General features: G+C 58.7%; 3 protein-coding genes across 7 annotated transcripts in view; 2 read left to right on the top strand and 1 right to left on the bottom strand.

Annotated features, from left to right (window-relative positions):
* The first annotated feature begins 1,852 nt into the window (after positions 1-1,852).
* RNF224 (ring finger protein 224) lies at positions 1,853-2,359 on the top strand. Its single transcript, XM_072882765.1, has one exon. It carries the CDS (start codon positions 1,853-1,855, stop codon positions 2,357-2,359), a length of 507 nt encoding a protein of 168 aa, XP_072738866.1.
* A 4,283-nt stretch (positions 2,360-6,642) lies between these two features.
* On the top strand, positions 6,643-8,406 carry LRRC26 (leucine rich repeat containing 26). Its single transcript, XM_072882746.1, has 2 exons — positions 6,643-7,186; positions 8,147-8,406. Exons 1-2 carry the CDS (start codon positions 6,643-6,645, stop codon positions 8,404-8,406), a joined length of 804 nt encoding a protein of 267 aa, XP_072738847.1.
* A 4,208-nt stretch (positions 8,407-12,614) lies between these two features.
* Positions 12,615-23,567, bottom strand: part of GRIN1 (glutamate ionotropic receptor NMDA type subunit 1) — a 38,514-nt gene continuing 27,561 nt past the window's right edge. For 2 of the 5 annotated variants that reach the window (XM_072882991.1, XM_072882993.1), the window contains 4 exons: positions 22,764-22,873; positions 21,454-21,599; positions 18,725-18,835; positions 12,615-12,683 (listed from right to left, as the gene is read on the bottom strand). In XM_072882991.1, the coding sequence (XP_072739092.1) occupies positions 12,615-12,683; positions 18,725-18,835; positions 21,454-21,599; positions 22,764-22,873 (436 nt within the window). Of the gene's footprint in view, positions 12,684-15,658; positions 15,863-18,724; positions 18,836-21,453; positions 21,600-22,763; positions 22,874-23,567 lie in introns of those variants that run through there. The other 3 variants (XM_072882994.1, XM_072882995.1, XM_072882990.1) reach the window with 2 other exon arrangements.

The raw sequence follows: 23,567 nt of genomic DNA, 5'->3' as shown, positions 1-23,567 counted from the left end.
CCCGAGAGCTGCTTAAATGTTTGGTAAGCAGGCAGCACAGGAGAGCACCGCCTGGCTCCCTGCCTGCATTGCTGCCTGCTCCTGCCTGGAGCAGGAGCTGCTGCCCTCTCCTGCACCCACGCAGAAGTGCTGCTGGGTGTCCTGGCAGCCCTGCCCTGGCTCCAGGATGTGCTTTTCTTCTCCAGGACCCTGGTTCCAGGATCTGTCCCTCTACCACACCCTCCGTGCAGAGGCTGCAGCATTGCTGCTGGACCAAGGGCTGCGCAGGGGCTGGCAGCTGTGGGCACTGAGCCTGCCACCACCCTGGTGCTGTCACCTCCCCTGGGTCATGCATCGGCACGAACCTTGCAGGTGTCACCGAGGCATGCTGGGCTCTCCCCAGCCTGCGTCTGAGCATCGTCCCTGGCAGAGCCGAGGGTAACTCAGCCCCCCAGCGCGAGAGCCTGCAGCCCCAGCTGGAAGAGCAGGGGCAGGTCACGGACAGGTCTGTGGCAGCGGTCACACCCGGGCACCGGACGAGGAGCACCACCCCACGCATGGGCACTGCCGGCTCGGACCAGGCTGGAGCCTCGGTGTCCCTGTGCCAGCCCCAGCCCCTCCATCCCCGCGAGCCTGGAGCCTCGCTGTGCCCTCCCACTCCGGTCGCAGCCGTCCCCGCAGCCCGGACCACCTGGGGATGTGTGGGCTGGAGTGCGATGGGGTGTCTCCGCTTGCCAACATCTGCCCAGATGTTCCTGGCCATGGGGGGTGGCCGAGGATGTGAAAGACTCTGCCACTGCTGCCCAGGTACAGCCGATGTCCAAGCCCTCTCCGCCCATGGTGAAGCCCACAGCTCCGTGGCCTCACGGGGATGCTTTCTTCTGCTAATGAAGCAGAGGCGGATGGTTAATGACTGCTCCTGGGGCTTAGATTTCAGAGGTCTTTGTTATCTGGGTGCTTGTAACCCAATCTCCCAGGCTTGGCTTCCCGGCAGTAGATCCGATAGCACGCCTGTCCCTGAAAGGTGAGTCCCTTCCCACTGCCACAGACACCAGCAGCCGCCGGGACCTGGCTGGGGACCTGCTGGTGGCTTGGGCCCCCCGTGCTTCCCATGGGACTGCTGCAGCCCCCTGGGATGGTGCAGCCCTTCTGCCACCTCCCCTGAGGGCCTGGGGGGAGCATCTCAGGACAGGTAGGGATGGGGGCAGGGGAGAAGGGGAGGGATCCCCGTCTGTATCAAAACGTTTGAGGTCACCTGTAGAGAGGGGGTGGGGTCTTGGTGGCCCCCAGGAGAGGTTTGCCAATATGCTGGTGGGTATCAAACCCCCCTTAAGATGAGGCTGGACCCCTCAACTCCTCCCTGTCAGCCTGCGTGCCTGTCCCCTGCTGCTGACAGCTGTGCCACGGCGGCCTGGCACAGCCCGGGGCTGGCAAGGAGCAGGGCTGTGGCACTGCCTGCTCCTCTGGGTGCTGCTCCCCTGCCCACCCCACTGACACGCTCCTGCCCACCCCATGTTCCCCACCAACCCAGAGCCCGGGCAGGCTGCTGAGGTCCAACCAGCCCCCAGTCCCCACGAGACATAAGGGGCATTTGGCAGAGCTCCTGGCAGAGATGCAGGGGTGGCACCAGGCAAAACGCATCCCCCTTGGATGCAGGCAGAGCCATCTGCAGTGGCAAGGTCCTACTTTTCTAGGCAGGGCTATCCACGGGGCAGCCACGCAGGCAGGGATGTTGGGCAGGGAGCCTGATGCCCCTGGGAACCCACCACATGGGGCTGGTTCCCATATCTCCCATGCATCAGATGCACTCAGAGGTGGCATCCCACACCCTGGCCGTGGGTCTGATGGCTCCTCTCACCCTTCCCTCCCCAGCATGTCCCAGGCTAGCAGCAGCCCCCGGGCAGAGGACGCAGGGCCGTGTGTCGGGGCATACTCACAGACCCCGAGCCGGGGCAGCCAGCGGGTTGAGTGCATCATCTGCTACTCCTCCTATGACCTGTGCAGCCGGCTGCCGCGCCGGCTCTACTGCGGCCATACCTTCTGCCAAGCCTGCCTGAAACGCCTCGACGCCGTCACCAACGAACAGCGCTGGATCCCCTGTCCGCAGTGCCGCCAAAACACGCCCACGCCGCGTGGCGGCATCGCCATGCTCGACCTCGACTTGGCCACCTTCCTCACCATCAAGGCTGACAAGGAGCATCCCTGGGTGGCCGGCAGGTCCCAGCCCGACTCAGCCACCAAGGGCTTGTGCAAAGAGAAGGTGGTCACGCGGCAGCCGGTGGGGCTGTGCCAAGATGCGGTGCCCCCGGCACCGTTCCCCCGACACAGCTGCTGCCGGCCGTGCCTGTGCTGTGGGGTGACAGCAGCCTTCGAGAGCTGAGCGGGCACGGGCAACTGAGATCCTGGAGTGCAGTCTGGGACCATTTTTGGGGACCCCCATGCCATGCCCCGGACCCACTTATGGACAGTAGCTGCGCTGGCAGCCTGGGAAGGGCTTCAGCTTGCTCAGGGCTTGCTGTCCATCCTGCCAGGATTTGGGGTGCAACAGGGGGGATGAAGATGCCCCCACCCCTTCATCCTGCCCACCCACCCCTCTGACAACTCAGAAACCTGGTCCAGCCATCATGGATGTCCCCTGGTCCCTGGTCCAGGGCTTGCTCATGCCCAGCTTCTCCATGCACGTGGCTTTGCAGCAGGGACACGTCCACCGAGCATCTCTCAGACAAGGGGACGCAGGAACCTGGCACAGCTCAGCTTCACAGTGATGCTCCGGGGAGAGTGTCCAGCACCCCGAAAGCTTCATGCCTATTAAACAACGCTCTGTTGGCCCTGCTGGGCTGCATGTCTTGGTCTTATTTGTCGGTAAGCCTCGGGCTAGCCTGGGGCAAGCCCTGCCTGGGGTGGAGGCGTGACGGGGAGAATTGACCTGCTCTGCCAGATTGCTGTCCTTTAAGTGTTTGCTCTGTTGGCCATTTGCATGACAAATTTGGGCATTGGGGTAGCTGTACAGTTGAAATCAAGGATGACAGAACCCATGGGAGCTCCTGCTTGGCCTTGTGCTCCATGGCTTGTCCCAGGTTTGGTTTTCCTGCCTGACCTTCTCCCCGCCTCCCTGCCTGCACACCTGCATGCAGCTTGTACAGAAGCCCCTCCGCTGTTTTTCCAGGTTGTATCTTTGCATGGCTTTCCCTGCCTGACTCCAAACTGGGGGTGCAAGGACAAGAGCCCCAACAGCCAGGTGTGGGTTTAACAGAGGCCAGATGGGGAGAATTGGGGTGCAGCAGGGTGATACTAATACAGTTCTTGGGCAGGGCTTGGGGTTGCCTGGACAGCTCTTATGGTCCTTCCTCAGAGCCCATTTTCTGCATGTTTTCCATGCGGTTTATGAGCTCTTGCAATATCCCAGGCACCACTGGCTGCCCCTTGGGACTCAGTGGGGGACCCCAGCCTGTGCCTCCTTGGGGTCAGCAGTGATCTCGTGCCCCCTGGGCAGTCCTGGTGCTTGGCTGTCCCCTGTACCGGGTGCCAGGGCTGCAGCCGGAGGAGTCCAGCACCCACCCCATGCTCAGCACCCACCCCATGCACAGCACCCATGCCTTGCTCAGCACCCACCCCATGCGCAGCACCCATGCCTTGCACAGCACCCACACCATGTGCAGCACCCATGCCTTGCACAGCACCCACACCATTCACAGCACTCACACCACGCACAGTGCCCATGCACAATTCTGCCACTTGGTGTCACCTGCCATAAAAAAGTCAGAGCTGAGATGTTCTCAGCAGACCCCAACCTGGGGAGCTCCAGCCATGCGAGCAGTGCCACCAGGGATGCCCCAGGGCAGAGGTGCCCAGGAGGTACAGCAGAAGCGTGGTGTGGTTCAGGGACTCCATGGAGTGGGCATCTGCCTGCCTTGGATCTTTAATTACATGGAAACATGTAATAAATTAAAGCCATCAAGGGTGGGCTAAAAGCTAACACAGAGGCTTAAAGCACCTTCCCCTCTATCTTCATTTCCCCCAAATACCCCACAGTGGGTGGTGGGAAGAGTCTGGGAAGGGCCCATCCTTATGCCGGGCACGGCTCCGTACAAAGGTGCCAGCAGGACTCTGTGCTCAGCCCGGCACCGTGGGTCCCAGCTTTGCAGTGGTGGATGGTGACAAGGACCCATGGCTCCCTGCCCTAGCCCCAGGTCCTTGCCTCTGTGCTCCCACCCCTGCTCCACTGCATCCCCCCCCACGCTGTGAAGCTTGGCCCTTGCAGTGTTCCCCTGCGCGTGTCCCTGCTGCTCCCAGCCAGTGGCTGGTCTCTGAAGGAGTTTATATCTGCCCCTCCATCACTTCATTGTGGAAATGGTCTTGGCGTCCTGGCTGGGCACCCTGATTTACATCCCTTGGCCAGAGCAGGGCTGGTGTTGAACCCTGTGCCTTGGGGACTCCTCCATCGGTCAGCACAGGCCCCCTAAGCTGTTCTTGCAGAGCAGACGCTCGGAGCAACCTCTCCTGGTGCTGGCCCTGGGGCCAGGCTGCTCTGTTCTGCGTAGAGCCCAAAACCACAGGAGGAGGCATCACAGTGGGGGAGCGGGGCACCAGTGGGTGCAGCCCTGGCTAGCAATGGGGACCTGGGCTCTTCCTGCAGAGTGCTGGATGCCCCCTTCCAGAGAAGGGGGCCATGACAGGGACCCATGCTCTGCCGAGCACTGGCAGCATGTGTGAAGGGACAGTGGTGGCTCTGCTGGGGTTCAGGACCCCGAAGGGTCACCAGCCTGGTATTGCAGTGGGGTGCAGCCAATGTATGCAAAACAGGAGTGGGGCCAGGCACAACCAGCACCAGTCCTGTGCTTGGCCGGTGTCCCCGGCAGGCAGGACACTGGGGACGTCTCTCTTGCCACGTGCCATGGGGGTGTGCAACAGGCTGGCAGTGAGGGGCTGGTGGAGGAGCTGAGATGGGTTTGCAGCCTCCTGGGCTCTCTGAGCACAAAAGCTGTAAATGGCCTTGGTTTTAGTATTTTTTTCCCCAATGAATTTTGCACATCTCACCTGATCCCAGGTGGTCGCAGGCAGTGGGTTATGCAACCCCTGGGGAGGAAGAGCATTTTGGGACAAAAATGTCCCAGATTTGGGTCCCCATATAGCCCGCAGCTGTTGGTGGGATGAGCTGGTGCTGTAGCTCCACGTGGCTGTGGGTTTCTGCCCTGCTTCAGGGCTGGGCTGGGCTGGGCTGGAGGATTCCTCTGAATTATTTCCAGATGGGGATTAATGCAGCAAACTGAGTTTGCTGCAGGGTAGATAAACAAACCAAAGCTCCTCTGGATGCTATTAATAAACTGCCTGCCTGCTGCTTCTGCCCCAGATTTGGGAACATCCTGGTCCTGGCCTGAGGCTCAGGCATGCGCTGCCTTGCTGCCCTTCCAGCCCTTTGGCCATGGGGCAGAGGTGCCGGGGATTCCTCCGGGATTTCTTTGGGACCACTGGGGTCCCAAACAGGACAGGAGCTGCGAGGGTGTGAGTGGAGGAAGGTGTCTCTGCTCCAGGCCTCCATGCCGAGCTGCGGGTAGGATGAGGTGCTACTGGCCATGTCCCCTGGTCCCCCGGTGTCTGCTGAGCTCTGCCAAGGACAGTGGGAGCTGGGAGGTGACACCTTTCCTTTCCAGCCTTCTGCTGCGGGGCTTCAGGCACCTTTGAAACCAGAGCAGGTGTAAACAGGGTGGAGGCAGACTTTGAGCCCTCTTGAACCGGCGCTGCCATGCTGGCGTGAGGGTAAACAAGTTTTGGGCTGCTGCAGCCCAGCGAGCTTACCTTTCCCACGCCTTGTCATGTGGGGGCTCCTGGGTGTCCCCCAGTGTGCACGCAGATGTGTGATCCTGCTGGGGAGGAGGAGGGTGGCCCATGGGACTCACATCCCAACCCTCCTCATTTTGGCATGGCTTGTGGTCTCCTGCCAGGTGCAAACAGCCCGGCCAAGGGCTGGGCTCAGCAGTGTGGCCCATGACTCCTAGCAGAGCTCCCCATTGAGGACCTCTGGGCATGGTGGGCCAGCACAGAAGATGGGGTTAGACCTGCTGATATGATTTAAGCTTTGTCCCACCCCAGCCATCTATGTAGGTCTTGGGTCCATACACCCCTCTGTACACAGCTGGTGAGACAACACGCCCATGGGGGATGTCCCATGGGGAGGATGGAGGCCAAGAGATGGGTCTGGTTTTGCTTTTTTCCAGCCCTCCAGCCTGCCGCGCACACAAGCAGTTAATCCCAGGCCGCACAGAGCTGGCTGCTTACCTGGCTGGAGCAGTGCCTGGCGGAGGGAGGGACTAGGGCACGACTCCGCACCTTGCCAGGGTAGGCATCACTGCAAAAATATTTGCTGAAAAAAGTGCAGCTCCACCCCAAGGGAAGCTGGGGCTGGGAGCGCAGCCCGATCCCGGTTTGCAGAGGGTGGGTGGTGGCAAGCGGGGGAATGCATACGGCTGCAGGGAGCCGAGCACATCCACCCGCTCCTCTTACAGCCAGGCACTGCCTGGCACCTCCGCTCGGCACCGCCGGGCTCACCCAAGGGTGCCAGGCAGGGACGGGTGGCTGGGCAAGGTAACAGGCACTAGGGATCCTGTGCGTGGGGAAATCCTGGCACCGAAGGTCGAGGAGCACTCGCCGCCTCGGTGGGCAGCCATGGGCTGCTGGATGGGCCCCAGCACCGTGCTGGCCTGCCTGCTTCTCCTGCGCCCGCTGCCCTCGCCAGCCTGCCCTGCCGTCTGCCGCTGCTCCCTGGGGGAGGCGGACTGCAGCGAGCGTGCCCTCCGAGAGGTGCCGCAGAGCCTGTCGGCCAACACCAGCACCCTGTGGCTTGGCTACAACTTCATCACCGTGCTGGGGCCGCACTCCTTCCCTCCCCTGCCGGGGCTGCTGCTGCTCAGCCTGCCCCACAACCGCCTGGGGCTGATCCACAGCCAGGCACTGGTGGGGCTCGGGGCGCTGCAGGAGCTGGACCTCAGCAACAACTACCTAACGGTGCTGACCCCCGAAACCTTCCTGCCCCTCACCAGCCTGGCCACACTCAACCTGGGCAGCAACGTGCTGGGGGAGCTGGAGCCGAGGGTGCTGCACACCCTGCCCCAGCTCCAAACCCTCCTCCTGCAGGACAACCCCTGGGTGTGCAGCTGCGGCATCCTGCCCCTCTGGCGCTGGCTCAGCCACAACAGGGAAAAAGTGCGAGGTGAGTGCCCGGAGGACCGTGTCCCCAAGCCCCCCACCCGCTCCACGCTGGCTGGTCACCCCATCGGGGCTGAGACAGGACCCAGCACCCTGGCTGCCAGCTGGCCCTGGGCTCACATGGTTAGTGCTCGTGGGGGTACGGTGAGGTTCCCCAGGACCCGTCCCCAGGCCATGGCAGCTCCTGTGTTTGCTTGGGTGGATGCATCTCTGGGTCTGGTCCCTGGTGCCCACCCTTGGCCAACAGCAGGGACTGCCTGGAGAGGAGGGCTGGGCAATGGCCCAGTGACAGGCACGCAGCGCTGTCCCCAGTGGCACCAGTCCTGCCATGGCGAGGGCAAGGTGAGCTGGGCAATGGGCATCTGAGGGGCAAGATGAGCCTGTGTGTCAGGCTGGGCATCACCGCTGACTCGGCCAGGACTCAGTGCCCTCATCCCCTTCCCCAGTGCCTTCATGAACATGGGGCTGATCCTGCTTGTCTTCCCCTGGGAACCTCGGTGAGAGACAGTTCTGCCAGTGAGGTCTTTCCCTCCGCTGCCACCCATTCCTGCTTGCTTCCAGCTTGGGTGCGCGTCTGTCACTTGTGCTGGCTGGGACCTTCTGTGGCATCTCCAGGCTGGCTGCTCACTGCTCTCCACGCCTGTCCCCTGGGAACCCGACCCACCACCTTGTCTGCCCCATCTGCTGTCCTGCTCCATCCTATCCTGCTCCATCCACACCCATTTTCCAGTGCCCTCTCCAGCACTGCGCCCACCTCCCTGGCACACTCCCCAGGGCGCAGGACGTAGATGAGTCCTGAACCCTCACTGCTCCCCTTCTTTGTACCCTGCCCTGGGCTATCTTGATCAACCTGGCCCCTGTCCTCCTGCCCTGGTCCCATCTGTCCCATACAGACCCCCTGTCCTTGACACCTGCCTTGTCCCAGCTGCCCAGCGTGCCCATCAGCACTGCTTTTCTCTTTCAGAGAAGAATTTGCTCCTGTGCAGAGCCCCGGAGCAGCTGAACAAGTATCCGATCATGGCCTTTGGGAATGAGTCCTTCAGGCAATGCCAGGAGACCCCACTGTCTGCCCAGCACTACATCACCTTCTTGATCATTGGACCGTTCTCCTTCATGGCCAGCATCTTCTTCTGCACCTTCATGGGCTCCATCATAGTCATTTACCACAACCTGCATAGGGAGTCCCACTTCTGGAGGAGACCCCGCATCTGCAGGGGCCGCTGAGGCAGGGTGACCAGGCTTTAGCCCCAGGCAGGCTGTGGTCCATGCCTTTCTCCAGGTGTCTGCACTCTGCTGTTGCAAACATTTCCCTGTGGACCAATGAGAAGATGCTCTGTTCCTGGAAATCACTTTTCTTCCTCCTCCCAGAGTCCCCTGAGACGATGCCAAGCTCCCTCTTCCCTGCTGCTGGGGGGAGCAGCCTCCAGCTCAGCTCCCTGCGGGGCATGGTCTGACTGCAGCTGCTCTCTGTGTTTCGGGAGGCTCCCCCAGGTCACCCTCAGACCTGCACATCCCCTTCCCAGGGGGGCCAGCTGATCCTTCTCCTCCAGGTCACCCTGTCCTGCCCCTTCTGCTGCCCAGGGGCCTCCGTGTGCGTTTCAGGATGCATCGTATGACTCCATGTACCTTTTGGTGCATCCTGGGAGCCCCTGCGTGCATCTCAGGACACACCATATTCCTCTGTGTGCCTTTCAGTCCACCCCAGGAGCCTCCATTTGCCTTTCGGTGCAGCCCAGGAGCCTCTGCGTGCCTTTCAGTTTGCCCCAAAGCCCTCCTTGGGCCTTTTGGTGCCCCCAGCACTCCCCATCTGCCATTCAGTGACCCCAGCAGCCCCAGCGTGCCTTTCCACGCCCTCAAGACCCCTTGGGTTGGCTTTTTGTGCATCCAAATGCCATCAGTTTGGCTTTCTGTGTCCTGACAGGCATTGGTTTGCCTTTTCGTGCACCCCAGAGCTCTCCATGTGCCTTTTGGTGCACCTGAAGATCTCTGGGTGCTTTTGGGGCACTCCAGAGCCTCCATGGGACTTTCAGAAAGCCCCAGACCCCTCTGTGTGCTGCTCAAGGACAGGGCAGGTTGCAAAATGTTTCTTTTGATAGTTTTTTTTTTCCCTGAGACAGGGCTGCTGGTGCTGAGAAGGCTCAGCCAACAACCAAGATCTGGGGTGAGGCTGAGGTTTAGAGTGAGGGCTGGAAAGAGACAAAGCCTCGAGCTCCCACTGATGTGGTTCGGCAGGGGAGCTGCCAAAGGATGGGTGAGGCTGCACAGTGGTTCCTCCCCCAATAGCTCTCCCTCTATGCTAAAGCTCATCAAAGGCCAAGGTCTAGGGTTAGCTCAGTGATGGCAGTGGGGACAAAAAAGCCCGTGTGGGTTTACAGCACAGACCCTGCAGCCCTTGCTGCTGCCTCACCTCCCATCACCCACAAAAAGGGACTGGGGCTGCCCCTGCATCTCCCTGCCCTGCCACCTCCTGTCCTTCCCTGCGGAAATGCTTCTCCCCATTAGTGAGCATACTGCGAGATGGCCTTGGAAGGAGCTGGAGCTGCGCTCCAGAGGAAAGCACAAGCTGGGGTGACAAAAGCATCTCTCAAGGAGGAGCAACAGCCCTTTCTGGCATGAGTTCTTACTCATTGCAAGGCGATAAGAGCCACAATGAGATGACTGTGGCCACCAGCCTCCCCCTGTTCGCTCAATCTCTTGCCCATGCAAGAGCTACAGGACAAGCCAGGGACGTGGCAGGGGTCAATGCATCCTTTGGCAAGCTCTTGGCAAGGGTTAAATAAATCATGCAGAGAATAAACCAAACGTCACCTCAGTTGTGGCTTGCTCCCATTTTTATTTTCAAGAGAGAAACCAACCCAGCATGCTGCCACACTGCTCAATTCCCACTTGGCTCTTCCTGCGGTGCCTCTCCCCAGCGAGGGGTGTGAGGGCTGCGGGTGAAAGCAGCAGCTCCTCCAGTGCTACCAGCCCTGCACCTGGGATGGCTGCAGGACCTCTGCCAGGATAAGCCCCTTGCACGGCACCTTTCCCAGGAGCAATCCCAGCTCTGCCAGACCCTCTCTATTGACAGCACTCAGTCCTTCCTGAGAAGGCCTGGGCTTTCCATTTGGTGCTAGGACTTCGCTTGTCACCCTGCATGGCCACCTGAGCCCCACTCCTCCTCCCAGATCATCCTGAGGCTGACACCCCTAGGGAGGTTGGGCTGGTGGTCTCAGCACATGGGGAGCATGGTGTCAATGAGTGATGTTGCTTCAGTTCAGCCCAGGGAAGCTGCCTCTCTGTTTTGCAAATCCCTCAGGGCACCTCCCTACAGATGGGCTGAGGTGCGGGGACTTCCCAAGATGCCTTCATCCCTGCAGTCGGTCCTCTGTTCCCAAAGGCCAGCCCCACTGGCAGTGCCCCATGCTGGCTCCCAGGAGCTGGGGAGCACAGCAGTGGCAGGGGACCGTTTTTTTCCCCTAGATGGAGGTGGGTGAGAGCCAGCTGGCATGGTGCTGGCATTTGGACAGTTTCAGACTGTCCCCGTCTCTCCACTGCCAGGCCTGTCCCCCCACACAGGCTGTTCAGGCTGTCCATCAGCCTGGCATCCCTGAATGGTGATGCCCCTTCCCTCCCGGTCTTCCCTGCAGCTCCTGGCCTTTCTCCCTGCTGGCTTTGCCGTCCCTCCCTGTCCCTCCACCTTTTACTGTTTGCAAACCCTGCAGCAGTGCTGGGTGAGGCTCTGATTCAGCACGGGGCTCCCTGCCAGCTTTGCCAGAAGGCAGAGACGGAAAGAGGCACATGGCACTGGAATAAACCACTTCATGATCCAGTATAGACTTTACTGAGCTCTTGCAAAAACTTGGTATTAATGTTACATTGACGTATAAAGTAGAATGGGTCAAATTTCTCAGCTGGAGTGAGATGAACTTGATGGAGCCACTGCAGTCAGTGGGACGATGCTCACAGACCTCAGCTGCCATCTGAAAATCCTGCCTGCAAAAGCCGCCGACCCTCAGGGGGAAGCCCCATCTGCTCGGCTGGGGCAGTTCATGCCACTGGGGCTTGGTCCCACGTTGCAGGTGGGTTTTCCACCTTCGCAGGAGGCGGGATGCGATGTTGCCTGTGCGCGTGCTGTAGCTGCTCATCACCAGCCTGGCTGGCACCAGATGCTTCCCCGACGCTGGTGTCTCCGCACCTGCTCACAGCGCCCACGAGGAGGGTGCTCAGGGATGCTGGCACATGGGCACATATGCTTGAGGGAAGGAAGGTGTGGGGAGGAACGGCGTCAGTCTGTCTTGTTTGGTTCCCTTCTCCTGAACCGGGATCCGGTTTCCACGTCTCCAGATCCAGGCGGATGCAGCCATGTGAGCTGGGGCTTCAGGGCTGCCGCGGGAGCTGCTGGCAAGCTTGAACTGCAGGTGAGTGTGGCAGGGAAGCTGCCAGTGCCTGCTGCGGTGCCCGACACTGCAGGCAGGCTGGGTGGTCGCTGCAGACACTGCAGCACACGGCAAGCCACGACCGGCCAGCAGCATTTCTCCTTGCATTGCTGGTGCTGAGGCAGTGTGGAGCTTGGCTAAAGGTCAGTGCAACCATCCAGAGCCATTCCCCGTGGAGATGTTCCTGGCCGGGAAAGCCACGGTGTGAGAGCTACATGCTGGCCATGGCCAGGTCCTGGGGATGTCTTCTGTGCAGAGGTGGGGAGCCAGGATCTTGGCTGACAGCATGTTATGAGCTCCAGAGGACCACGTTTAGCACAGGAGCATGGGCTGCAGGGCTGGGAGCACTCCTGCTGCAAACAGACCACGTACAGGAGCCAAGTCATAGCCACGGGCTGATGGGCGGGAGGAACAGGGGGTTCATCCCCTGTAAGGAGCAGAGCACGCATCTTCCAGACCCTGCTGCAGAGGCGGGGTCACTCGGCACAGCATTGTGCCCAACCTGCCAAACCGCGCTGGCTGCTCCAGCTGCTCGGGACCACGAGCACGTTGCACTGGAGCCCTCCGGGGTGGTGGGAGACGTGGAGCACACATCTGAGGGGCCGTGCGTGTGCTGAGAAGCCTGAAGCCTGCAAAGTGAAGCACATGTTTGTAGTCTGGCACCAGCTCTTCCCCGCTACCGTGGGAGAGCAAGCACCATGTGCCTTTCAAAATCCTTTCCCCTTGCACGTAGCCAGTCAGTGGCAATACTGGTTATCAACAGCACTGGTTGGAAGCAAACATCTCTGTACAGTGAAGTCCAAACCGTGTCCTGGTTCTGCTGTGCATTCTGGGGCACGAGCATGGCAGCAGGCTTAGGAAGGGAGGGAGATATACAATGAAGTCACTGTGTATGGATGAAAGATGCTTTCCTCCCATCTCACCCAGAAGAACCCATCAGTGTCCCGCGAAAGGCAGTCCTGGCTGTGCCTTCCTACTGTGTTGGGCAAGGACTGATGGCCCTCGGGGAGAAGGTCACACCACAGTGCTGACTGAGGGGTCGGAGAGGTTGAGCTGGCCAGTGATGTCGGTGGGATGATATTGCTGCAACACACAAATACACAGACAAGGAGAAAGAAGTGTTAGGCAGTTCTGGCACTTGACCCGCCCTCGACTTACATCCCATGTGTCCCTACAGGATGTCTCTTGGGGGTGATGCAACGGCCTGAAACCTGCTGCTGGCTGAGGTCCCCTTCCCAGTGCAATCCAAGCTTGTGCAGAGGTCGTTGCAGACACTCTCCAAGCACCCTACAGCTGGGCAGGGAGGACGCCCGGGAGCGCGGCGCAGCTTCTGCAGAGCGTGGCAGCTGCGTCGCCTGCGGAGCGAGCCCCTCTCTGCTCTGGGAGAGCTACAAGACAAAGCCTGTGACTCATCAGCCCAGCCCACGGCTGAACCTGTGTTTGGAGGGTCTGGCTGGTTTTCAGCATCCTCTGGTGCCAGATCAAGCTGTGCTTTGAGGCCAGGGCGTTTCACCTCCTTGCTTGAATGACTCTGCTTTGACTGTCCTTTCATGCAGGTGAGGAGATGTGCGGTGTGGTTGACTTGCGATAAACTGTAGCGTCAATTGCTAATGTGAAAATATAGCCGGTGTTGGGGATGTGGCCTGGATTTGGGGTTCTGCGCTCCTTGCGGATGGGGGCTTGGCAAACGCTCCCTGGGAGAGACCTCCCCAGCCGCAGTCCCACCAGCAAGCCAACGGGGAGAGCAGAAATACCCTTCAACAGGCAAGAAAAAAAAAGTCCTTCCTCCCCAGGCAGGGATTTACAACTGGGCAGTTATTTTCTCCCTTCCTCCTTCCATACTCCCTTCCTCTCCCAGTTCCACTCTCCAAACTCCAAACCCTGAACTGGAAGCCCTGTCCAGCCCTGCTGCGAGAGCGGGTGGCACAGAGCATCTTGCGCTGCTCTTTGGGGACCTAAATCAGTGCTGGGGCAGGAAAGGGTCTCGGTGGGTCTCGTGTGCTGCAGCGCAGACCCTCTCTGGTGGCATTTGCCCAGCACTTGCACCACGCTACCCAGGAGGGCTGCTATTTTGCTGGGCTCCCGAGAGGCTCCTCAGTGATGGGATTTTATCCATCTTGCGTTGGTCAGTGGTGATGGTGGCCCCTGCGGTGCTGCTGACAGCTCTGGCACTGTGGCTACCCTGCGTGGCTCTACACCCTGCCTCCTGCCACGGGAGGTCTGAGGTCCCCCCAGGCGTTGCGTGGGGTCCTCGGGGCTGCCCTGCTCTGCCCAGTTTTGTGCTTCACCAGGACCCCTCGGTGGGGAGCTGCTGGGGCAGGGGCGGGAGCCAGCATGCTCCCGTCTCTCTGGTACACATGCTGGGGATGTGCTGACACCCAGGGAGCATCTCACGGGATCATTCTTTCATTTAGAGAACTAGCTAATATTAAAATGGAGCCTCTGAGAAAGTCCTTGCTGTGGCCTTGCTTTTCTAAGTGGCAACACCTCGGCCATCGCCTGTTTGCAGAGAGAATGGCGGAGGCGATCCTGAAGTCGCTCTGCCGCCCTGGGGGAGCTTTTTGTGGCTATTCATCAGTCCACCAAAAAACGCCCCTCTCTCCCAAAAACGGGTGCAGCCGCCCCCTTCTTGTGACAAGTTAGGATTCCAGCTAAATGCAATCTTTCCTTTCCATAGCAAAATGGCTGGGAGGCATGACTCGCAGGACGGGGCTTGATTCCCGCAGGGAGGAGAGGCGACTGGGAAAGGGGAGAGACTGGGTGACTCACTGGTGGAGAAAAAGGAGGAACTTGAGCTACAAAAAGGAACGGGCAGAAGAAAGGTCCTTTGTTAAATACCCTGCCTGATGCAAGCGGGGGGAAAAGCGGTGTGTGCGTGTGTGTGTGCGTGTGCCTCGGTGCACGTGTACGTGTGGCTGCTGCGGTGGAAAGCTGGAGGTCTAGCAGGGCAGGCTGGGGCGTTCTGGCCTCTCTGCACAGCTCCGGGGGTGGGAAATGCTAAAATAACCAAGCAAAGTGGGGAATCTGGCCAGAAAAATTAAAATACAAGAGCATGGCTTTTGATTTGAAAGCATATCTCCTCCAATCACAGAGTTATCACAGGGTAACATTCTCATTTACTTTTTTTGTGTAGAGTTCATGCATGCAATTTTTAATAATAAAAATTAAAAAAAAAGGAAAAGAAAAAAAAGCAAGAAAACTGTCATATCAAACCTATGTTAAAGTAGAACTAATGCTAGAAGCACATATCAGTAATTTAGGGTAAATTATGTTACAGGGATGGTGCAATTATCCCCAAACCAAACATTATAAAGTCAAGAAATTAATCAATATTAACCGTAGAAGAGACTCAAACATGTTAAGGTATGGAAGTGAAGTGAAGGCACCAAAAACTTTAAATGACAACCAGGAAGAAAATATAGACAAGAACTTAATATGTCTTTAAAAATGACTTCAACCTAATCTGGGCTCATATGGTAGTCCCTGGCTGGTGGAAGATTTTCTGGAAGAATTTTGGGTTTTGCTTTTTTTATTTCAATTAAAAATTAGGATACCAGCTAAATGCAATCTTGCTGTAGAAAACATCAACTCTCCTTAAAAAAAAAAAAAAAGTTGTCTTTGACCTACTTTTGGTTCTTTTGGGCCAAAAACTACGTTCTTTTTCAGCCAAGAAGCGTTTGGCTTTGGGACGGCTGATCCTTCACTGAAAAGGTGACCTTTTCCATGAACCCCCTCGGTTCTCGACCAGCTCTGGCACCATCCCCATGGCTGCAGGGCGAGCATCGCCTCACAGCGCCGGGCCCTCGCTTGGCGGTGACATGGGACGTGTGTCATGCTGTGTCTGGGGGGGATGCCCGCAGGCTGGCAGTGTGACTCTGCGGGGGCTGATGACGGCTGCAGTGGGGGGGGCTAAGGGACCTGTGCACCTCGTTACGTGTCTGTACGAAATGTGCCGGCTCGGAAGGTGTCTGTGTGGTTTATGCGTCTCACATGGCTTCTGTGGGGTTGCAGTATCGTGGGTGGCTGCGATGGATGGCAGTACGTCAGCTCTGCGAGTGCTATTCGAGTTGCAGGAGCTGCCTATGGGGAACACATGCATCTCCTCCTGGGGCGGTGGGGATGATGTGCCGCGGAGAGGCTGTGCAGCTCGGGTGATGGTGGGCGCTAGGACGTTCAGAGTGGGGTGGTAGCTTCCCAGGGCTGTCTTGGCTCCATGGTGCCAGCCTGTCTCTCTGGCACTCCTGAGGGACCATTCTGCAGGGCTGCAGAGCAGAATCCATTTTTAAAACTCCCGACAACGAAAAGGAAAGAAGCAAGGCCACCAGGTCTGCGTCTTTCGCTCGCTAGCCAGGAGAGCCCATGGGGCTGGGGTCAGCCTGGCCTTCCAGCCCCATGGGCTCTCAAGCCTTGCCCATCTGAGACCTGGTGTGGGCCCGTGGCTCTGCCGAGCATCATGAAACAGAGCGCCTCGCTGCTTTCTCATCTTTACAAGGACCCCAGGCAACATGTCCCAGCATGCTACGTACTCATGGGGCCTTCCACAGCAGGAGGGCATTGGGGTCTCTGAGCCAGGGCTGCTGCATGGAAGTGGAGGGCACCAAATGGCAGGCTGTGACATGAGCTGGTGGCAGCACCCTCCCGCTGGCCGCTCACCCCGCAGAGCGACTAGCAGGTGTGCCCAACATCACGACAAAGCTCGTTCCACCACGGGCCTCCTGCAATAGCCGGACCTTGGACCTGCTAGCCTCCATCTTGGCCGCGTTGCCTTGGATGTTGGCCCCACTAGCCTGTTCTTGGCCCAACTAGCCTTGTTCCCTGGGGAACATGTCCTGGGACCCCGGCCACGTCACCCCATGGCAGGCAGAAGACAGCGACAGGCTCCCAGGCAGCAGGGCATCAGTGCCCATAGCTGCCTCGCAGATGCAGCTGCCCCCAAAGCGGGGACCATCTTCTGGGATGAGTGGGGCCATCTCCCTCCACAACTCGCCTGTGAGCAATGTGTCAGGAAGAGCACGGCCAGGACCCAAAGCACAGGGAGCCCCATGCCGTGCTGGTCCCCACCAGGAAAGGGAAGAGGAGAGTATGGCTCCACTGCTCGCCCAAGGGACCTCTGGTGCAGGTGGCCCCTGGACCTGGTCAGCTCAGGGCATTGGGGTGCTCCTACGCCGGGGCAGAGAGTGCTGTGGAGTGGCGTGGCATAGGGTGAATGCCACACCATGGAGCAGGATCAGGCCCAGGATGCTTCCCCGAAGAGAGAGCGATGTGGGAGATGCCAGGGGTGCCACACACCAGCTGCCCCGTTTTTCCTGGGTTCTCCCCCTCTCCTGTGCCCACTGTGGGCACTGGTCCCCCCAGGTGCCCACTGCACTGTGATGCTCCTGCTCTCCCAGGACAGGACCCCATCATTTCCTAACCGTGGAGTGGTTCAAACACAACAGAACGTGGCGGTCTACTCAGGACATGCTGAGGGTGCCCCCAGCAGATCTTTCTGCAATTCTTTTCTCCCCTTTTTTCCGTGCATCCGACCTGTCCCTCCTCCTCCTTGCTCTTCCCACTTTCTCCCCCCTGCACCATCCACCCCACGTCTGTCTCCTCTCCCCCGGTCCGGGCTCAGGCCACCAAGACACAACCTGCAACCTTCCTGCAGAGCTGCTCGGGGGGTGCAGCGGTGGGGAGGGGGGACCCCAGACAGGGGGGCATCACTGGGACAAGGTGCCACCCAGGGAGCATGGAGGCCACACAGGAGATGACAGGGACGCCCGTCTTCCCCATGGGGTACGGGGGATGAGTGGGGAGAGCGTGGCTCCCCCTCCATGCCTGCCAGGCTTCGAGGTGACAGCGAGACGAGCACTTTGTGTGAGACGGTGGCAGCCAAGCCCGGCCGAGGGCTCAGCTGTCCCCGGGGCCGTGTCCCAGGGGTGCACCAGGAGCTTCTCAGGATGGAGCCTGCATTGGTGTCAAAGGCAGCTGCCTCCATTTCGCATACAGAGCCGTGGCCCCGAGACCCCCTGAGATATCGCATGCTGCTCCCCGAGGCACCCCGAGCCTGCGGCTGGGGACGGGCCACCCCTCCGCGGGGGCCGCATCTCCCCACGCTGCCGCTGTCCCCCCGTCCCCGCCATGCCTCGCGCCTCGGGCAGCCTGGGGGGAAGCCTGCTCTGAGCAACCCTGGGCAGAAACCCACCGGTCGCCCCGGGGAGGCGATTTCGGCAAGCCCATCGCACCGGGAGGTTGGGCAGCAAAACGCAGCGGCCGCTGCCGCACGAGACAACAGAGTAGCCACAGTGCAGAGTGTCATACAACAGACGGCAACATGCAGAGGGACACCGGCTCAGTCCGACAGACCAACAGCCCAACCTGACGCTGAAGGGTGTCTGAAGCTCCAGCACGAGCAGACACGTTTGCACATTTGGAAACAGCTGGCTTTAGAGGCAGCAATTTGGAAATTTTCTCTGGTTACGTGAGAGCAGTTTTACTCCGAGGCGGAAAGCACAAGTTTGAACCAAGGTTGGGTCTTTAACAACCTCCTCTTTCAAGCCTTTGTGTCTCTTTTCTAGAGCTGTGTTACTGCTGACGATAACCAGAGACAGCTGTCACTCCTGTGCCGAGGACTACGTCCCGAATGCTAATTGTCACAAACAAAAATCACATGTAGAGAATGTGACACGCATGGCTCTCGGTGAGGTGACACGGTGCCCAAATTAAATTGGGGTGATCGTTTTTAGGCATACAATGACAAACAGGTACAGGAACACTCAGGAACAGAAAAAAAAAAAAAAATGTCATCGGTTTCAAGAGGTCAGCACCGGTAAGGTGAGCGAAGCACAGAGAGGAACATCAGAAATCATCCAGGCAAAAAGAAAACAAAAAACAAAACAAAAACTCGGTTGCATCTCCCAACTCATCACAGGACTCCAAGCCACCTCCTGCCTGCCCTCCAGGATCCCAGCATCCTTTCAGGTACACGGGATGACTGACTCACTGACTCACTGACTGACTGGTGACGAACATGAGCTATGCATGTACACTGGCAGCTTCGGGATGGGTGTGTGGCAGTCGATGGGATGGCAGAAGAGAGAAAGAGAGAGAAAGAGAGAGGGCAGAATTGTTCTTCTTCCTCTTACCGTATCCTTGGAGGACCTACGTCTCTTGAAGCTGGAGGCCAGGGTGGAGGTGATGGACCTAAAAGTGGCTTTCTTTTTAGGGTCAGGTTCTGCTCTACCACTTTTTCTATCCTAAAATGAATATGTATAAGTGATTAGATCTCTAGTGTGTTGTTGGAAACGCTAAATCTATTTGAATACTGCCCCGTGTCATGTCCTTCATTTAGGTGAGAAAGCTACTGGAGGTGTCCTGTCACTCCCAGTCCTCCAAGGGCCTCCGTGACCCACGGCTACAGCACGGCCGCCACACTGCTACAGCTACGGGGCCGGCCTCGCGTCTGAAGCGCTGGAAACCCTCTGGGGAGTAGCCCTGCTCTCCTGGGTGTCTGCGTCCAGGCCGGCACAGCTGACCTCGCTTCCTGGGGATGCTCTGCCTGGCGCCCTGCCCCTCGCTTCCACCGCTAGCCTGGCTGGACCGAGAGGTGAGATGCTGCACCTACCACTAAAAAAAAATTGCTCAGGGCCTTTTCTGAGGCTGAATCCTAGTGCCACAAGAGAGAGAGAGGACTGCATTGAAAGAGAAGTCATTGTATGAATATTCTGTAAAAAAATGTATTCAAAAATTTAAATGACGCAGTTGTGCAAAGCCGAACGTGGTTGGTGGTGGTGGTTTTTTTTCCAAAGTAAAACAGGTTAAAAAAAACCAAGGAAACTGGAAGAAAAAGAAAAGGAAAAAAAAAAAAGGAAAAGAAAGGGAGGAAGCAAAGCGTTAGCGCTATGATGTCATCGGGGTCGGGATGAACTCAAAGAGAAACAGAACCGAAAAATGTAGCCATTGGTGTTAGCGAGTCGGACCTGGTTAGCGCAGGCTGGGAGCACCAGCCGCCATGGTGCGGGGGCAGCGAGCCGTGGGGACCGGCCGCGCTCTGCGGCGGGCGCTGAGAACGATTCCTCCCCAATTGCTTTCGTGCCAATGAGTGTGACCTTTCCGACGGGGGACGGAGTGACCAGGTCTGGCTCTGCTACCGCACGGGGGTAACCAAAATGTATCCCGCTGGTGCGTAGAGCATGCTCGGGGATACATTTGCTCCTCCTTCTCAGTTCTCTCTTTTGCGGACATGCACAAACGGAAAGGAAAGCAAGATGAATGGAATGAAATGTCTTTTTCTTCCATGGCATCTCAGGAAATAGCCATGGCAAAACTGTGATCCCAAAAACCATTATTTTTGTTTGTTTGTTTTAACAAATAAATCTTTCCACTTGCCTACCTTCTAGCAATGTACCAGATACTAGTGCTCTGACGTTTCCTCCTGTGGAAAAGTCTTACAATGTCAAACGGCTCTTTACCATGAGGCTGTTTACCCCCACAGGGCAGCATGCTTTGCTCACAGTCCCACAGACTCTGCCCAAGGACCCAGTGCAGTATTTTCTAGAAGGTTGGCAAGTGAAAAATGGCAGTGCGACTAGTGTGCTCTGTCCCAGCAGCCTTAATCCCCTCGGTGCTGCTGCTTTTTGGAAGCAAAGGGAAAAAAAATAAAAAAATAAAAAAAATAGAGAAATGGCTTTTCCGAGACTCTTATCAGTGAACGGAACCCAGCGAGCTCTCAGGATACAGCAGCCCGGCCTCGTGCTTCCCCTCGCTGCTCTCGGGCAGGTCGCCTCCACCCGGGCAGCCCACCCGCACACCCCAGCCAGCACTGCTCCCACAGGGCCACTGCTCCGGGCTTGTTTCGGGGTCCCCGAGCCTCATTCTCTCTCTTTCATTCACTGGCTCTGCTGCGAACGGCAGTCTCCTTTAGTAGCCTAAAGGATCTCTTTGCTCTTTGAACGCCGGTTTGCTTCCTCAAGGAAGGAAAGCAGCCCCGGCAATTCAGAGAGAGCCTCCAGCTGCCCTAAACCGGGGTTCGGGAGCACCATGGGGCTCAGCCCCAAAAGCAGTGGGGTAAGGGAAGTGTGAGGCTGGTGGCCCACAGACGTGCCCACGGCTCAGTGTCACTGCCAGGCACCACTGACCCTCCCAGGCTCCCCTGCCTGAGTGGCACAGAGGTGTTTCAGGGATGGAAGAAGCTGGGGAGAGCAATGGCCCCACAGAAGGGGCCCGGGGGAGCCTTGGTGCTGACAGGCACCGGCATTGCTGGCTCCCGTGTGGGGAGATGTCCTTGTCTCCAAATGACAAGAGCACGCACCACCTCTTTTTGGAGTCAGTCCTGGGTATGACAAGGGCTACCACACCCCCGGGGAGTGGGCAGGGAGGGGGAGGCGATGGAAACGGTCCCTGGAGCATTTCTCCACCTGAGCCCTGGGCAGGGATGCTCAGTGGCAGCGGATTAACCCTCCCGTCTGCTGGTGAGCGTGGCCGGAGCCGGGCAGCGGGGCAGAGCGCCCGCAAAGGGACCCACGCCAGCACCACTTGCTCAGCCAGGGCAAGATGTGGCTCCGGCACGTGGTCCCCAGCAGAGCAAAGTCCCCGTCCTGAGCACCACTGGGGGCTTTTGGGCCAGGCCTCTGTCCCAGTTGGAGCTGTGCACGACACATCCCGGGAGAGACGGCATCGGCCAACGGCAGCTCCTGGGAACAAGGCAGGGGACCTATAGCTTGCTAGGTGCCCAGTAATGCCCGGCTGGAGTTACTGGGGTGCGGGGCGGGGGACAGAGGGCCCCATGCTAATCCACAGCTCTGCATTCACTGATTTGGTGAAGGAATGGAAAACGCACCTGTTGGAGATTTGCTCTAAAAACGGTTTGTCCTACCTGCAGGTTTTTCCTCCACACATTAACGGCCGCAAACGCCAGCTGCATCTGCTTCCTCCGCGCGTCCTTATGCCTTTTGTAAGCTATTTCTATGAATATTAAAAATATCCCGGCAACAATACCTCCAGCCACCAGCATAAACACACCTGAAATAAGCAGGAAAGTTACAGGGGGCAATGGAAATTGCACCATGACACTTCATTTCCTCTGTATCACGCTCAGCAACAGGAGCATCTGCCAACCCAGGGTCCCCCCGGTCCCCCGCCATCCCCCCACAGTCCTGGAGGGGCCGGGGAGGGAACCCAGCAGAGCAGGGCAGGCGCTGCACCTCAGGCACCCGCGGTGATGGGCAGAAAGGTGATGGGGTGCTGGATGTCCTTGCAAGCTCCTGTCGGTCAGGCACAGGGCACCAGCTGTGCTGCAGCGATGCTGGGGGCAGGCATGGTGCGCTGGGTGCTGCACCGAGCACCAGGGCAGTCCCCGTCCCCTGGGGCTGTAGGGTCATTTGCACCAGAAACCCAGCTCTGGTGCTCCCATTTGGTTCATTGGGAAGGACAGCCACGCACAGAGCTCTCTGTGCTGTCCTCAGACGGCTCAACCCTTGGGGCTGATATTTTGGGAGTGGTGTCTTGAGGACACGGAGAAAAGTGCCCCCTCTCTCAGTGCTTCTGCCCTGGCCTGTGGTGCCAGCGAGGACGGGGTCCCATCAGACACCCCTCATCCTGCATCGCCACATTGGCTTGGTGAAGGACTGGCAGCACTGCATCGCTGCAAAGGGAGAGCCTGTCTCGGGGAACTCGCAGTCTTTGCAAAGAGGGACCAAGAAAACCCCTCTCTGTATCGATTATCCTCCTCCTGCCCCCTGCCCGCTGCCCAGGGCCAGCCGGGACAGGCTCCTCAGGGCTGGGGGCTGCCCCCGCCGCCAGCTCCCTCCTGCAGCAGGGTCCTCGCTTGCCTCCGCGGCCACTCTCGCCTCCCCCGAGGTGCTGCTCCCCTCTCTCTGCCTTGGCGACAGCTCTGATTTCACTGTGACAGCCGCAGTTTGGCCAGAGCAGAGGGAGGGGAGCAATGTTCAAAGCAGGACAGCCCCACTGATGAGAAAGCCACCCCAGGGAATGTGGGGAAAGCTTCGCAGAGCTGTTTCAGACAAGGTGGGATTGGAGCCAAACACATCAGCCTCCCAGCGCTAGGAAAGCACAAACCCAGAAGAAGCAGAGCTTTGGCCCAAGAGGAGAGCCCTGGAGAGGAGAATGTCTTGAGCGAAAGCAGGCTACCCAGCGAAGAGGAAGAAAGAGGTTTGCAGAACAAACCTGCCATATTTTCAAAGGTGAGTGTTGCTGGGGCATTGCTACGGGAATCACACTCTTGATACCTCACCCAAGTCTTGTCCAAATCCTCCATGAAGCCGTTCTCGTGGGACCTGAAAGCACAAGGAGACAGGACAGAGTAGTCACTGGGGACCAGCCACAGGCAGCTGGGGCACATACTCTTTGTGCCTTCGTGCCCTCCATCCTAGGACTCCGCACTTGTCTGCAGCCTACAAACACACGAACGAATGATGCGTGTGTGTGTGTGTGTGTGCGCGCGCACGCCTGGCTGACTGCGTACGCATGCACACGCATGTGCTTCTATGGCTTCTCTGTAGAGAGCGTCTGCGGTGGGTGTCCGTACTACGTGCGTCTGCACACTGCCCTGCACACAGCCAGTGCTGCGCGAGCCACGTGCAGCGGGTGTGAGGAGGCATCCACAGCTGCCTGGTGCCACTGCCCCGTGTCTGAGAGCCGGAGAGCTGGCCGGCTGCTGCCAAAAAGAGCCATGTGGAAGCTCAGTTCCCACAGGGAGGGATGGAGCTGATGGGTGTAGGCAAGGCTCGGAGAGTGTGCTCAGAGGGAGGCTGCAGGTAGCTGACACGAACCACGTCCCCGCTGCCCTCCTGCACAAACACCCCACCTGCCAGGGCCGCTTGGGAGCTCAGGCAATGCTGGACCCCAATCCTGTCTGGTGATCACCAGCACCCTCTAGATCAGGGCAGGGGAATAACTGCTGCCTGGCAGCTCCCTGCTGTGCACAGCGAGGGCTGGAACTCCCCAACAACCTGCTGTCAAAGCTTGGGA

The sequence above is a fragment of the Ciconia boyciana genome, chromosome 18, assembly GCF_034638445.1.
Source record: "Ciconia boyciana chromosome 18, ASM3463844v1, whole genome shotgun sequence".
In the NCBI taxonomy this organism is placed as follows: Eukaryota; Metazoa; Chordata; class Aves; order Ciconiiformes; family Ciconiidae; genus Ciconia; species Ciconia boyciana.
This window is presented reverse-complemented; position numbering and strand designations above follow the sequence as displayed.

What these genes read in the sequence shown, in the direction of transcription:
- RNF224 (XM_072882765.1), top strand. Translation starts at nt 1,853, where the DNA reads ATGTCCCAGGCTAGCAGCAGCCCCCGGGCAGAGGACGCAGGGCCGTGT.
- LRRC26 (XM_072882746.1), top strand. Translation starts at nt 6,643, where the DNA reads ATGGGCTGCTGGATGGGCCCCAGCACCGTGCTGGCCTGCCTGCTTCTC. An exon ending in CAACAGGGAAAAAGTGCGAG is followed by an intron (nt 7,187 to 8,146) that starts GTGAGTGCCCGG and finishes TTTCTCTTTCAG; the next exon opens with AGAAGAATTTGCTCCTGTGC.